General features: G+C 44.4%; 1 protein-coding gene across 1 annotated transcript; it reads right to left on the bottom strand.

The window, feature by feature from the left end:
• Positions 1-2,292: 2,292 nt before the first annotated feature.
• Csp2 (chemosensory protein 2) lies at positions 2,293-12,773 on the bottom strand. The gene is made up of 3 exons (XM_076764480.1): positions 12,503-12,773; positions 3,363-3,552; positions 2,293-2,972 (listed from the first exon to the last, which is right to left on the bottom strand). The coding sequence occupies exons 1-3, from the start codon at positions 12,518-12,520 to the stop codon at positions 2,827-2,829; spliced, it is 354 nt and encodes a 117-aa protein (XP_076620595.1). The 5' UTR covers positions 12,521-12,773; the 3' UTR covers positions 2,293-2,826.

Genomic DNA, 12,773 nt, shown 5'->3' with positions numbered 1-12,773 from the left:
CGAATGCATCGATTTAACTATTTCGAAACGTCGTTCGCGAATAAAAATTGCACGGTTTGTTCGGTCGGTTGGTCTCGAGGCGAAATAAACAGAGTAAAGTAAAATGGCGGTTGTCGCGGGACCGTTTATCTGCTTTCTGCCAGCGTCGTGGCTGGTTGTTTTGCTTATTGGTGTGCTCCGTCGTTTCAGTTTCACCTGAAAAAGTGAAACGTGACGTCGATGCACCGGTATTATCCAATTAAGCAGTCGGGCGTCACGAGTAGCCCTTTCTCTTTCGTTCGCGTGCCAGATCCTCGTCAACTTTTACAGAAATAACTTTCTACTTCCAACGGCACCGACGTTTACAAACGTTTGACCAACAGACCAGCTGACCTACATCGTTGGATCGCGTTGATACGACCGCTAAATCGATCCCGTTTGAAATTGGCGACGAAACCTTGACCCCTAAGCTTGGCATACGACCCCGAACAAGATCGACTTTGAGCCGATTGAACCGATTGCTCCCAATCGAGACCCTCAAAAGAACCCCCCCACTCTCGGATAATCTAGTCCCATCGAGTGAAACTGCCTTTGTGCCAAAGCACGCTTTTACCAAAAAGAGCTTTTCAACCAAAAAATAATAGGAGGGAGATTATATTTTGGTACTTGTACAAAATTTGTAAAACTCGTTATTTTTCGTCGTGCTCGACAATAAACGATCGACACTGTATCGAGTTCGATTAAAAATATCGACAGCAACGAAATTGAATACGCGATTTGACGAAGTAATTTACGTTACTTGGTAAGTCAAAGCAATGATCTTAATGCGTGGTCGTTTCGTGCGTTCATTGAATTTTTATTAAAAACAGTATTAGCAGATATCCTTTGAAATTTGATAGTTTTGGAATTAAGAGAATGAGACAATGTTGAATTGTTAATTCGATATAATTCAATATAAAGGTAATTTGGATATAATATTCCAATATGTTCGGTGATATAGTGGCCGGTACGGGATTGTGGTGTGAAGCGTGGATGGACGTCGAAATGAAATATAAACGATGACCGGAGGAAAGAATTAGCATTACAAGGTATTCGACGTGATCCGTTGTTGAAACTACGTATATCGCAGTTACGAGATACTGTAATTTGACCTGGTGGAGATATATCGTTAATTATGCTGCAAATAATTACCAACTTGTTGATTGTCGTTAATTCTCGATAAAGCTGGTTTATGGTCCGTGATAACGCGCGGTACGCTTCGACACGCGTCAACTTTACCCTTTAACAATTAAGGGGGCAGTCTCGTCCGAAAACTTATGAATTTCAAATTTTTCGCATACCTTTATGGCAAAGAACAGAAAATCCAATATTTAAATCCGGAACGATTCGAGAAGCAAACGTTGTTTTTAAATCTCTACAGTTACGAGCAGTAACGATGAATACGTGTTATGGAACTTGTTGCTTTATTTTATTCCGGGCGATTCGAGTAACCAAACTCTCGAGGCATCGTACGAAATTGTGGGGAAATTGGGCAATTATTAAAGATGAAGACACGTTTAAATAATTCGAAACTCTGGTCCCCGGTAGATTCGAGCTCTACAGTTATCTTTGCATTAGAATTATCATTTTCCAAAGGTATAGTTGCATATCCAGTGTCGTATGTGAGTCACGTGCTGTGCTAGCGAGGAACTGAACGTTGCGATCGTTGCGTAACGTGCTCGTGGTCGACTCGTAGAAAGCGAAACTTGGTTCAACATCGACTGACTACAGAGAACGTTGGTTAAACAGGAAGGCCGGTATCGGGGAATATTCGTGGAAACGTTTCGTCGAGAGTTCAGACGTTATAAAACGATGCCAGCGTAGACAGGTTCTCGTGCAGTTTACCGGGAATAAAGCTGTCTATTGTAATACAGCGAAATTGAAGCCAACCGAGTCACGGGAATAAAATATAAAATATGAAACCGGCTTATTACTTTCCCACTACTTGCATATCCACCGTTATTACTGTCCTCGCTTCTGACGTCACCAGTTGCAGACTTGCGCTGCATCCGTAACTCTCCTCGTTCCGCAAATAAAATTCGATCGTTGCCGCGAATAAAGCCGATAACCGAGCACCGAAAGCTCGTCAGCTTAAATCGAACGAACCCAGACCCTCGAACGAGAGCCTAATATTTTTATTTGTCGCGTCGAATCGCGAGCAATTACCTGTCAAATGAATTAATAATCGTTCTTCGGAATTGGGAATAATTAAACGCACAGGCACAAAGTTCTAAAGATAAGTTTATTTAAACTATATTATCGTATAATGTCGACGCCATAACTAGGCAACCAAAAATCTTACAGCAACTTTGAGGGGCTCGTTGTAACGGCGAAACATTTCTCTTTAAACTGATTGTACTACAAATTGGGGGGAAAGATTATTAAACTTCGCGGAGTAGTTGAAATTGGGTAAATATCGAGGGAGAAAAAAATTTTTCTTGACAATTTAGACAATTTTGTAAGGTTCCAGACTAGAGTCTTTAATTAATTAACTCTCGAAAGGATTGTGAATTTGCCCGTGTTTTATCATGCCCCTTCGATGATATATTATTATAGTAGAACGTATAAAATACTGTTTACAATACTGAACGAGAGTACACGCATTCGAGGGGGGTCGGAATCGAAGACTCGAAGCCCCTCGAACGCACGAATAGGACGTTTTTTAATCCCTCGTTCGTAACAAGTAACGTCGATGCCAGACGCACGATCGACCAGAGGCCTATTCTAAACAGATCCTCGTTTCCCTTGGTCGCGGTTCCTCTTCCCTTTTTATCGTCGTCCGCCCGATCGTCGCCATTGTGCTTCGTCTTACGAAACTCCGGCATACTGCTGCACTATCTTGGACCATTCCTTCGGGTAGGTTCGCTGAATGTGTGAAAGGACCTTCTTGATCTGTCGTGTTTCTTCGGGGCTACATTGCGGGCAGAAGCCTCTCAAAACCAGTGGTGCTAAACCTGGATAACAACGCCCGGGTTAAATCGAATTCTGCTGGTAACTTTATAGAAATTTATCGGCAAAGTCGTCGAGGGGAAACACGCCGCGCCCTCGAAATACGGGTATAAATCCGATCTAAGCAATTCGATGACTCGCCTAGCTCCGACCGCCGCGGAGTTTCCCACAAAATGGGGTTAACTCCGAACGGAGATCAGTTTATCCTTTGAATCGACGAGAATACCGATTCCCGCCGTGCCCCCTTTCGTCCGCGTTATGCTCTCGCCGTAATTGCTTCTGTTTTGAATCCACCGACATTAGACGAGGGCGAAATATTTCTCGATGATAGGGAGGGGAAAAGTTAAAATTGTCGCGAGGTAAGGATATTATTTTTGGGCTAGAAATCGATTTACTTTTTAGACGTCTTCCGACGGGGTCGCAGGGCGCCTCTCCCAGGGCGCATTTGAGCTGTCTCCTCAGGTAACGCGGGTCGCTCAGAGCCAAGTTGAGCTGATCGTCGGTGACTCGCGATCTTCCAGTCTGTCCTTCTTCCGATTCCGCCGCAGCCGCGCAGACGAGCAGAGTGCAGGCGACAAACGCCAGCTGGAACATTGTTCGAGACGGTTAGATACTCGGTTTAGGTAAATAGAGGCTGTACATAGGGCGATTAACCAAATTCGCGGGTCAACGATACTCAACGACACTCGTCCTTTTCTCCAGGACGAGAAGATCACGGGGTGTATCTAAAAATCGTAGCCCCGTATTTCTGGGTGCATTTGGTTGTATCTGTCGCGTCTATCGTCGGGCATCGAGTTTTCGGACCGGAACGGTAAACATTCGGGCGGGTTTAGGATCCGTGGAACGACCCAGGGCGCACAGGAAACGGAAGAAACGCGGTAAAGCGCGGAGCGTGGGTGGTGCCTTAAAAAGGAAATTAGACTGGTGTCTGTTTGCTCCATTTGCCCGAACCGCGCTCGCCCGGTAAACGAGAAGCCAAAGTTTCTGGCGCTTCTCGAGAAGAGGAAATTAGATGCGAATATAATAAAGGGATAGATAACAGGTGCGAGTCGACGTCGAGACTCGGGGTGTGGGTGTTCGTCCAATGGTAAAGGTCGAAAGGATCGCGCGCATATACGCGACTGGTAGGGTGGAATAACGAAAAGGGGATAAGGAAAGGCTAGCAGGGGAGACACGGGGGCTAAACGCAGCCCCGGCGAAGCACGCCAAAGCTAACATAGCTAAACAAGCAACAACCACCGTGAGTAACGACGGTATGCGAGTTACCTACGACCTCCGTTTGTTTGCCTCCCCCACGTTGGCCCGGTGTGCCGCTTCGACACGTTTCCGTGTGCGCGTTGCAGTCACATACATCGCGTGCGTCGACCAACTAACGAGCTACCTTTTAAATTACTTCTCCCGCGGCTCCCTTTAATAATATCCAACGATACAGCTTGTTAAGGGCTTGTCCGGATTTACGCCGCACGTACCTCGAAAGGAGGGGAAGATCGTCAAAGGAAGATTGCAAATTTGTTTTTTAATTCGACGGTTGGCGCAAACTAGCGGTTACGACGCCGTAACAGGCTGGCCGCGAGCACCCTCGAGTCGAAAAATTGTTTCGACGGATCTCTGGTCATTTTGTTTCGTACAAGGAAACTTGTTACGGCGGAAGTAGAGACGTATTGGAACCAACGTGGCGGCCAGACAATTTTCGGATAATGGAACGATTATTTTCTACGGCGATAAACCTCGAAAAGGGGTCTAAACTATAAACTATAGATCTATTGCGATAAAGCTCGCCGTAGAACATCCTTTATCTGTTGGCGGGTTACACAAGCAACACGAGGCCGGTCGTTGTCGTGCGCCAGAAGTACGCATTTCCTGTTAGCGGGCGCTGCGGCCGTATTTTCGCGCGAGCTGTCTCGATTTATTTACAGTAGATATCTGTAGTCATAGTTCGTCCACGTGTAAAGGAAATCTACGCGAGCAATTCCACCTACGGTCCACCTAACCGTGATTAATTCAATATTTTCTTTGGACCCGGAACGGAAGCTACGGGAAAATCGCCCGGAATACGGATAGCCATCGACGCGTTTAATTCATTTTTATAGAAGCTGCTCCGATGCAACTTTACGGGGCCATTTTAGGGAATTAAAATCGTCCTTCCCCGAAAGAATTTATAAGTGCTTGTAATTTACAATTTTTTCGTTGATTAAATTTGTACCGTCATACGGCCATTCGGGGTGTAAAGATCCATTGTTTATTATCTCTCCGGTGCTTTAACATACTTCGTAGAATCCTTTCGATATTAGTATAAGGAAAATCTTCCTAATAATTACCACGGATTCTTTGTATATTGAAAAATTATGATGGAGCGAATCGCGCGAATTTTCCCCCGGGGACGCAATGAAATTTGAAGAATTACAAAGCGAAAGCAACGTGTATTAGTTGAGTTACCGACCCAGGCGACTGTTAAATCATTCCCAACGGACGAATCTATCTCTACAAAGGTTTGCAATTCGTTGGCGCGACCCTTTTTTGCGAGGATCTTGACTTCCGCCGTCAAAGTCACAGGATTGGCCTTTCGTTGTCGGGAAAATGTATGAAATACGTTCGGCTCGTCGGAGGTACAACGGATGTATAGAAAATAGTTCCAATTAAAAATCGCAGCCGCTTGACGTATGAACATACTTTCAGGGAATATCCCGGAGATTCGCGTGCGTGGGTGTGTGTGCGCGCGCGTGACACGAATCCTGTATTTTGTTCCTTTTAACGTATACCGTGACTGATGTTTCGAAGTTGAATTTTATTTTCGTCGCGCTGTGCACCTCTCGACGCCATCGCGTTCCTTTCTAACGATCGTGCTCGTTTCTAAATTGCTCGCTACGCGATCCAGGACACGCGGTTCCTCGCCGCCATCGCGCAACGATCGAAAATCCCGGAACGATGGTCAAAGGTGCTTTTTCTGTGAACTCAAAACCATCCGTTCCCGCGGAATAAATGGATGTCACGATTTTGATTTTTTCGAAATTGCCGAGAGGAGCACGGACTCTCGGCGTTTGCGATTTTTAGCGAATATTTTTTGTTTCGACCGCGATGGTACAATGTTCTTTCTCCAACGCTGTCCCATATTCGATCATTTTCTAGCCGATGTTCATCACATTTTAATATTCTCGGTTGGCGATTTGTTCGGTTAGAAAATAACTACTGGGAGGGGGGGGGGCTGAAACGCGTTGAATAATAAACGCCCTGTTGCTAGCACGGCGTAGGTTAATCAACTATAATTATAAAAGATTAAAAACTGTGCCGAGTTCGTTCTCCCTCGTGCAGCAAGACCAAAGGGCTGCAAAGCTTCTTTCAAACAGTACCGCGAACTTAAAAAGATTAAGAACCGCCGACTTACACTGTTACGAATAGAAAAATTAAAAAGTTTCCCCGGAAGAACTCGGGATCGAAAACTCGCCTTTATCCGAGCCCGACCTTACCCTCGAAAAATCGCGTATTTCGAGCACTTGATCTTCTTGGGAACTGAAAAGGATTAAAAACCACCGATTTGCTCTCGAACAAAAGAAATCGAGGTTCCCCGGAAAGGCCGTGGTACCAAAAGACCCGTCGTTTCCAAGCGTCCTTTGCCAAAATTGACGTATTTCGAACATCCGATCGGGGGTGAACTTCCCTCGAACGAGTCGTGGGGGGGTCGTGGTAGTATCGAACTTTGGAAAACAACCATTATTCGCGGGCTGGGAGTTATAGGGACTCTTATATCGGGGTCCGCGACTTTTCGCGGAAAGTTCCGCGTCTCGACTCGTCAGCCTCGTAGCCGTTCGCGAGTTTCGATTTTCACCGGGCGCGGGCTAGGGGTGGGAGGCGGTGGGTGAGGGTGCTAATAATTGGTACGGTTCGGTAAATCACCGGCGGTCTGTATATACGCGCAGAGGGAATGATTTGTGGATTGGATTGCGGGTTCGGGTACGCGCACGCAAACCGCTTACTTCCGCAAATCGACGCGGATTAGAAGAATTATTGGCCCCTCTGAATGGCAAATGGTCGTGATATAGATTTTATTGCTGTCACGTTGACTGCGGCGATAGTAACCGTAACGTTCTCGGTTATTACGTCCGAGCTAGACGCTGACGGTTCCTGTCGACCATGCACTCCGCGTGAAACCTACGTATGGCCCGTTAATTATCGTCACAGTCTATGAATGATAATTCACCGGTTGAACGGGATGACCGGGAAAACTCGTGCTGTTTGCGCCCGTAATATTCCGTTATAGCGTGTCGTTCGCGCTGCTAGCACAACCGACGATAAATAACAATTTATTGTTCGCGCCCTGCTGCTTACTCGGTTCGAGACCCGTTGTTGTCGTTATTAAATTAATTTACAGCCGTTTCGGTTATCGTTTAGCGACCGACGGACGATTATCGCGCGGATCTCCGATTATCGCCATCGATATCGACTTCTCGACCTACGGATTACGACTTGGCACGCGCTAAAGGAAACCGATCGATCGATATCAACCTCGCAGAGGTTTCTTTCGAACTGTGATATTTGTAACTGATCTTGTCACGTTTCTTTGTAAAAATGAACCACTTGAAATATTTCGTGAGCTTAAGAATGATAAGAAGCACAGCTCCAGCGGATAAAAAATTAAAAATAGGGGGTTTTCTCGTTTCGATACGCGGTTATCAACCTCGCGAGTTGCAAGGCAACTTTCAGTACGAAGATTCTTCCATTTGCTCCTGTGAAAGTGCTCTTACGTTCGGTAACGAGTGGCGAGAGTATAATTTTCGAGCGAACAGCGGGAATTAGGCCAGTTTCGTAGCAGCACTTCACGCTAACAACGTATGCTGCCTCGCATGATTAGCCTCCCGCCATCCTGTCTGAAACAGGTCGTAGAACGTATGTAGAGATTTCGGTTTAAAGAATAGAACGAATCAAGGAGAGAGTTGTAGCAATCTTGGAAAGAGAGTTTCAACGAGTGTCTTTGAGAGAAAGTTATAGAGAGGCGCGCCAAGTGTTAGAGTTTAATTTAATTTCATTAATGCATTAGTGAATCTGTCGTTCGTCCGAAGTCCTTAGAATATTCATCTTTCAAACACGGTGACAAAGAAAAATATTGGTAAAGAGTTTCACGTAAAATATAGCTGACAATGTACAATTTGAGTGTGCCATAAACAACGAATGTTAGTTGTTTCAACGATAGTAAAATATACATTCAGAACTGTTTTTATTCGAACGAAAATGTTAACGCGTAGAAAATTTACTGTCCTTTTTAAAATGGTACACTAAATTCTTAACTGTCGTCGCGTATTTTATGTTTGGAAACTATCTGGCGTTTATTGCGATGTTTATTTGTCGTCGTTATGGTTTATGCGTCGTATTTAATAGAAACCAGAATGGGAGGTAAAGCAATAATAAAAACTTGTATCTAGTCGAAGGAGGAAAATGTTATTGATCTACGGGCAGAAATAGTTAATGAAAGTCGCTTCATAGCTCAGAGTGTGATTAATCGTTCCTCTGGCAAAGAAAATGTGATAAATGCTCTCCAAGGTGATCGTTCGTAGAAGTTGAACGACAGAGAAAAAGGAAAAGTTATAAATAAGTATAGCGAGGAAAAAATCCGAAGACATTTTCGCAAATAGTTGCACGCATCCAACAATTCGAAGAATATTTGAAATTATCATTTAAGATTCTCGTTCCTTTGCTCTTCCAATCGAGCTGATGTTTCGTGTATTTCTGACGAAATTGAACAATCATTTTAGTTTCGTAGTCAGGCTAATAAAACTCAAATCACAGATCCGTTCTCCTCGAGTAATCTTACGATTAAGTTCCCGTTCTCCTTTCCCTCTCTTTTAAAGCTAAGTTTAGTAATAAATTATACTAATTACAGATATTTCCCCAGGGAAGTTCTGTTTTGTAAACAGCTTTCTACGCTGGCCTGTACATAAATTTAATAAGCATACCCATAGTTTTAATTAACTTTCAATGCAAACAAAATACTGACCGTCCGTGTAACATAATATTAATATAGTTCAATTTTGTTTTTAAGATGGTGGAAACCTCTTTTTTTTAAAGACATATTCAATAATACAGGCCAAAATAAGACGAAAATTTCTTGACTGAGGCTTCGTTAAAAAGTTATTAAAAAACTAAATTAAAAAATGTCAAATCATTCACGGAAAAACTATTTTCGTTTGCGGGGGTCAATAGACATACCCTTGAAATCCTATCCACTTTCGAGAAAAAAATTCGTGTAGATGTGAAATATTCGGCAAAAATAAAAAATTTCAAATCGTACAAAAAGAATTATTTTATAGTTGCAGTGGTCAGTTACCATCATTTTTGGTGAATGCACATACCTTCGAAATCCTATATACTATCGTGAAAAAATGTGGTCGAAAATGTTTCTATAACTTTTTAACGAAGCCATTAAAATTTTCCCCAGGGGTGGCCGAACACCCTGTATGACAAGATTCACCGACGCTCCGAGCCCGCGTTCCTTTCAAACATCGAGCAGATCCTAATTCACGCAGATTGTTAAACAATCAGTGGTCATTAGGAACGCAATAACTGAATATTTCCGTTTCCCCTGGTAAAATTCGATCAAATATGGCGGACGTTCCCTTGGACGAACAATCGTGGCGGTCGAGGCGTTAATCAAGGCCAGGGTTGCCGCTAATTATTCGCGATCAGGGCGAGACGTACGCTCGGGAATTCGCAATTAGCGATTCTCTTTTACGAGGCTTCGTTCGACTCGCGTCGCGGGTTGGTAGTCGCGAACGAACAGCCAAGAAATCATTCCGTTTGGTTTGTTATTCCACGCAGCCCGTCGTCTCTGTGCCGTACACGTAAGCGTACGATTGCGGCACGCATGAGTTATGACGTTGCGACACCGTCGATAAAGGCTCTGTCTCGGTCGTTCGAGTGGAGCCGAGCTACGTGCCAGAATTTTATAACTTCTTCTCGCGGCTGACGGACAAGAAAATACGGAATCGATCGATCCCTCCAGAACGGCCTCGATCTCTTCTATTACGCGCGACTCCGAAAATGAACACGCTCGGAGACTGCTCACGGAATGCATACAATTTCATCGAAAGATTGGCTGCCTCGACTCTAGTGCCTTCCTTTCGATGATATCGCTAAGAATTCTTTGCCTCCCGACGTTTATTGGCTCTTTAATATCGCGAGGATTTCGAACGGGAGCCAGCTTCTTTCGACTGTGCTTAACCCCTTGGCGTACAAATTAAAATACTATTCTATTTGCCCTGACTAGAACAGTCACGCAAACTTAGATTTAACCTTAAATGCTGGGCCCAAAAATTGCCAAGTTTAGCGCCCTCTACGGACTCGCAAGAATTTTTTCCTGATATGCAATTTACAGTGTATCAAAGTGCGAACCTTCCCCTTTAATTTGAAAAAAAATCAAGCCGCTGCGATTTTTTTTCGCGAAGTTACAGCATTTTAAAGTGACCCCTGCATTCCTAACATATATCACCGATCTGAAACATGTTTTAAACGCTTTGTTTGCAGGATATTCTGTTGTCTTCGCTGTAATCTCACCCTCTACTCGTTCAATGAAAGATGCGATTGATAAAAACTGAAAATTTCAGCGCGTTCGATCGATAAGTAAGAATGTAACTTGAAAGCGACCGGCGGGAGGTTCCGCTTACGATATCGCAGCACTTTCGATCGCGTTGCAAAATAATGTTTGGCGTGTGACAGTTGATTACTGGGGCTCCGAACGATTGTGAAACTGGAGTACTCGTTTAGCGTAACGTTTACGTTAGCGTCAACCTTGATGCAAAAGAGGAACGCTTAAATTTTGTCGCGGAGCCGGAGAAAACGCTTTGGAAACGATATTAGCTCTTTACGATGCTCGTAAAATATTAATGTACTTATTGGAATAACTCAACGTACCTTCGGAACGCTTACGGAACAATACGTGAACGCAGCATGATTCATACACTAGCGTGTTTGCTGTACGATTCTAATCTTGGGGCAAATACCGCACAGGTGGCTCGTACAATATGTACGGGCGTTTAAAAAGGATACAATGGCGTCGCGCAAAAGTGGTTCAAAAAATTTACAACAAGCGATGAACGGTCTTATGCAACGTACACTCTCGTTCATAAGTCATCGATCATTTCTTCTTCCAAGGATTTATTTTTTCAAACCCCATTAAACGCAAAGTAGGTGGCCTCTTTCGACTAAATCAAAATAGACGAACAAGATTCCATTGCGTTTTTAATTTGCATTTACTGGTTAACTTATCGAGTTGGAGGCCACATAGTGTACGTGGAGCTTGCGGAAAAGTATGACGCGATTTGGGAAAAGTGTGCAAACCGAGGAAATGGATCTTAGATGAACCTGTAGTCGACAAACTCCAAGGACTGACGATTCGCGCGTCGGTAGTTTCGCGTCAAAGTAATGCGTGGGAAATTCTATCTCGTCTTCTAGATTCTCCAGACACCCCAGCATTCGATCATCACCTTCTCCCAACACCGAAGCAAGTCGAGATTAAATAACTCGTTCGTTTTTGTAGATAGCGAATTCAATAGTTGCATTTTTATAGAATATCCTGCAACCAATCGTACAATCGAGAGTGTCTCTACATTCAAAAGCAAATAAAAAACATAGAATACCCTTTTCTAAAAGTAATAGTTTACACAGAAAATATTTTCCTATCGTTAACTGTATATTCTTTGTCTCTAGTTTTGGAATCGGAGAAGAAACGGAATCGTTAAGACCAGAAATAAAATCGGTATTCAAGATGGTTGACCAGCAATTCGAGGATCGTGGGTTCGTACCATTTCCACGATTCTTACAATTCTTTTTAGTATATTCTTGCACTCGTGAAAACACTTTGTACGCTTGCGTTCAGTTATTAACTACGACGAAGGCTATTCTCCGCGGCAGAAACCATCCCTTTAGCTTTCGAAGCTCCATTAAATCTCAGTTTGTTTCTTAATATTTATCTTCCGTAAAGAGTAATATTTGGACCTCTTACTCCGCCGGGAAAAATATTTGTAGCGTCAACAGTCCGGGTCGATGTTGCTTCAGAAATTGAATCTCGCGATAGTAAATTCCATTTGGTAAGATCCCCGTTACTGTCTTTTATTTTGCCTTCTAGTAGCTTTTACATATTCAATAACAACGGGGTAAGTGAAAAATGGAACGTTCCCGGGGTTAATTATCGCTCCGTAGCCAGTTGGAGGGCTATCGATGGCCGATAAGCCGAAATCCCCGCGCGAGAGATTACCGCGATAATTGAGCCGTTTTAAGCGGAGAACGATCGCCGATTTCGGGAAAAAGCTACAGGTATCCCCCGAGCACTATTTTCCTAAATGTCCAACGGCGTAAGATCGGCCAGTGGCGTCGAATTCGGGGGGTCGCGAGGCCCCCCGGAAGCCACGTAGCGCTGGAGGGTGGAAAAGCAACGGGAGACAGGGTGCGCGCAACCCTCGGGATACTCGGAAACTTTAAATCACCGCGCGTACGTGTACACAGAGAGCGTTGCGCGTGTATCCTCACCTGTTGCACGTTCGTCACTCACCTTGATCGTCGAAGCCATGTCGAGAGTTGTTGGTGTGCGCCGGTTCCTGGGGACACGCGCTCCTCCTCGAGCAATCCGGAGAAAAACACGAGCAAATGAGGAACCGCGTTCGCGAGGGTGAAATTCGCGCACGAATCGGTCGACGGGACGATAGTCGTCGAAGGGTACCGTGTGAACCTGCTGTCCGGGTGTCCTCTCGCCGCGAAATCTCGGAACGCACTGGCCAGAAGGTACGCCCGTGGCCTTTTCCTCCCCTTCTTCGTAGCCGATA

This window comes from Colletes latitarsis, chromosome 4 (assembly GCF_051014445.1).
Source record: "Colletes latitarsis isolate SP2378_abdomen chromosome 4, iyColLati1, whole genome shotgun sequence".
Lineage (NCBI taxonomy): Eukaryota > Metazoa > Arthropoda > Insecta > Hymenoptera > Colletidae > Colletes > Colletes latitarsis.
Note: the sequence above shows the minus strand (reverse complement) of the source record. Positions and strands in the feature narration are given on the sequence as shown.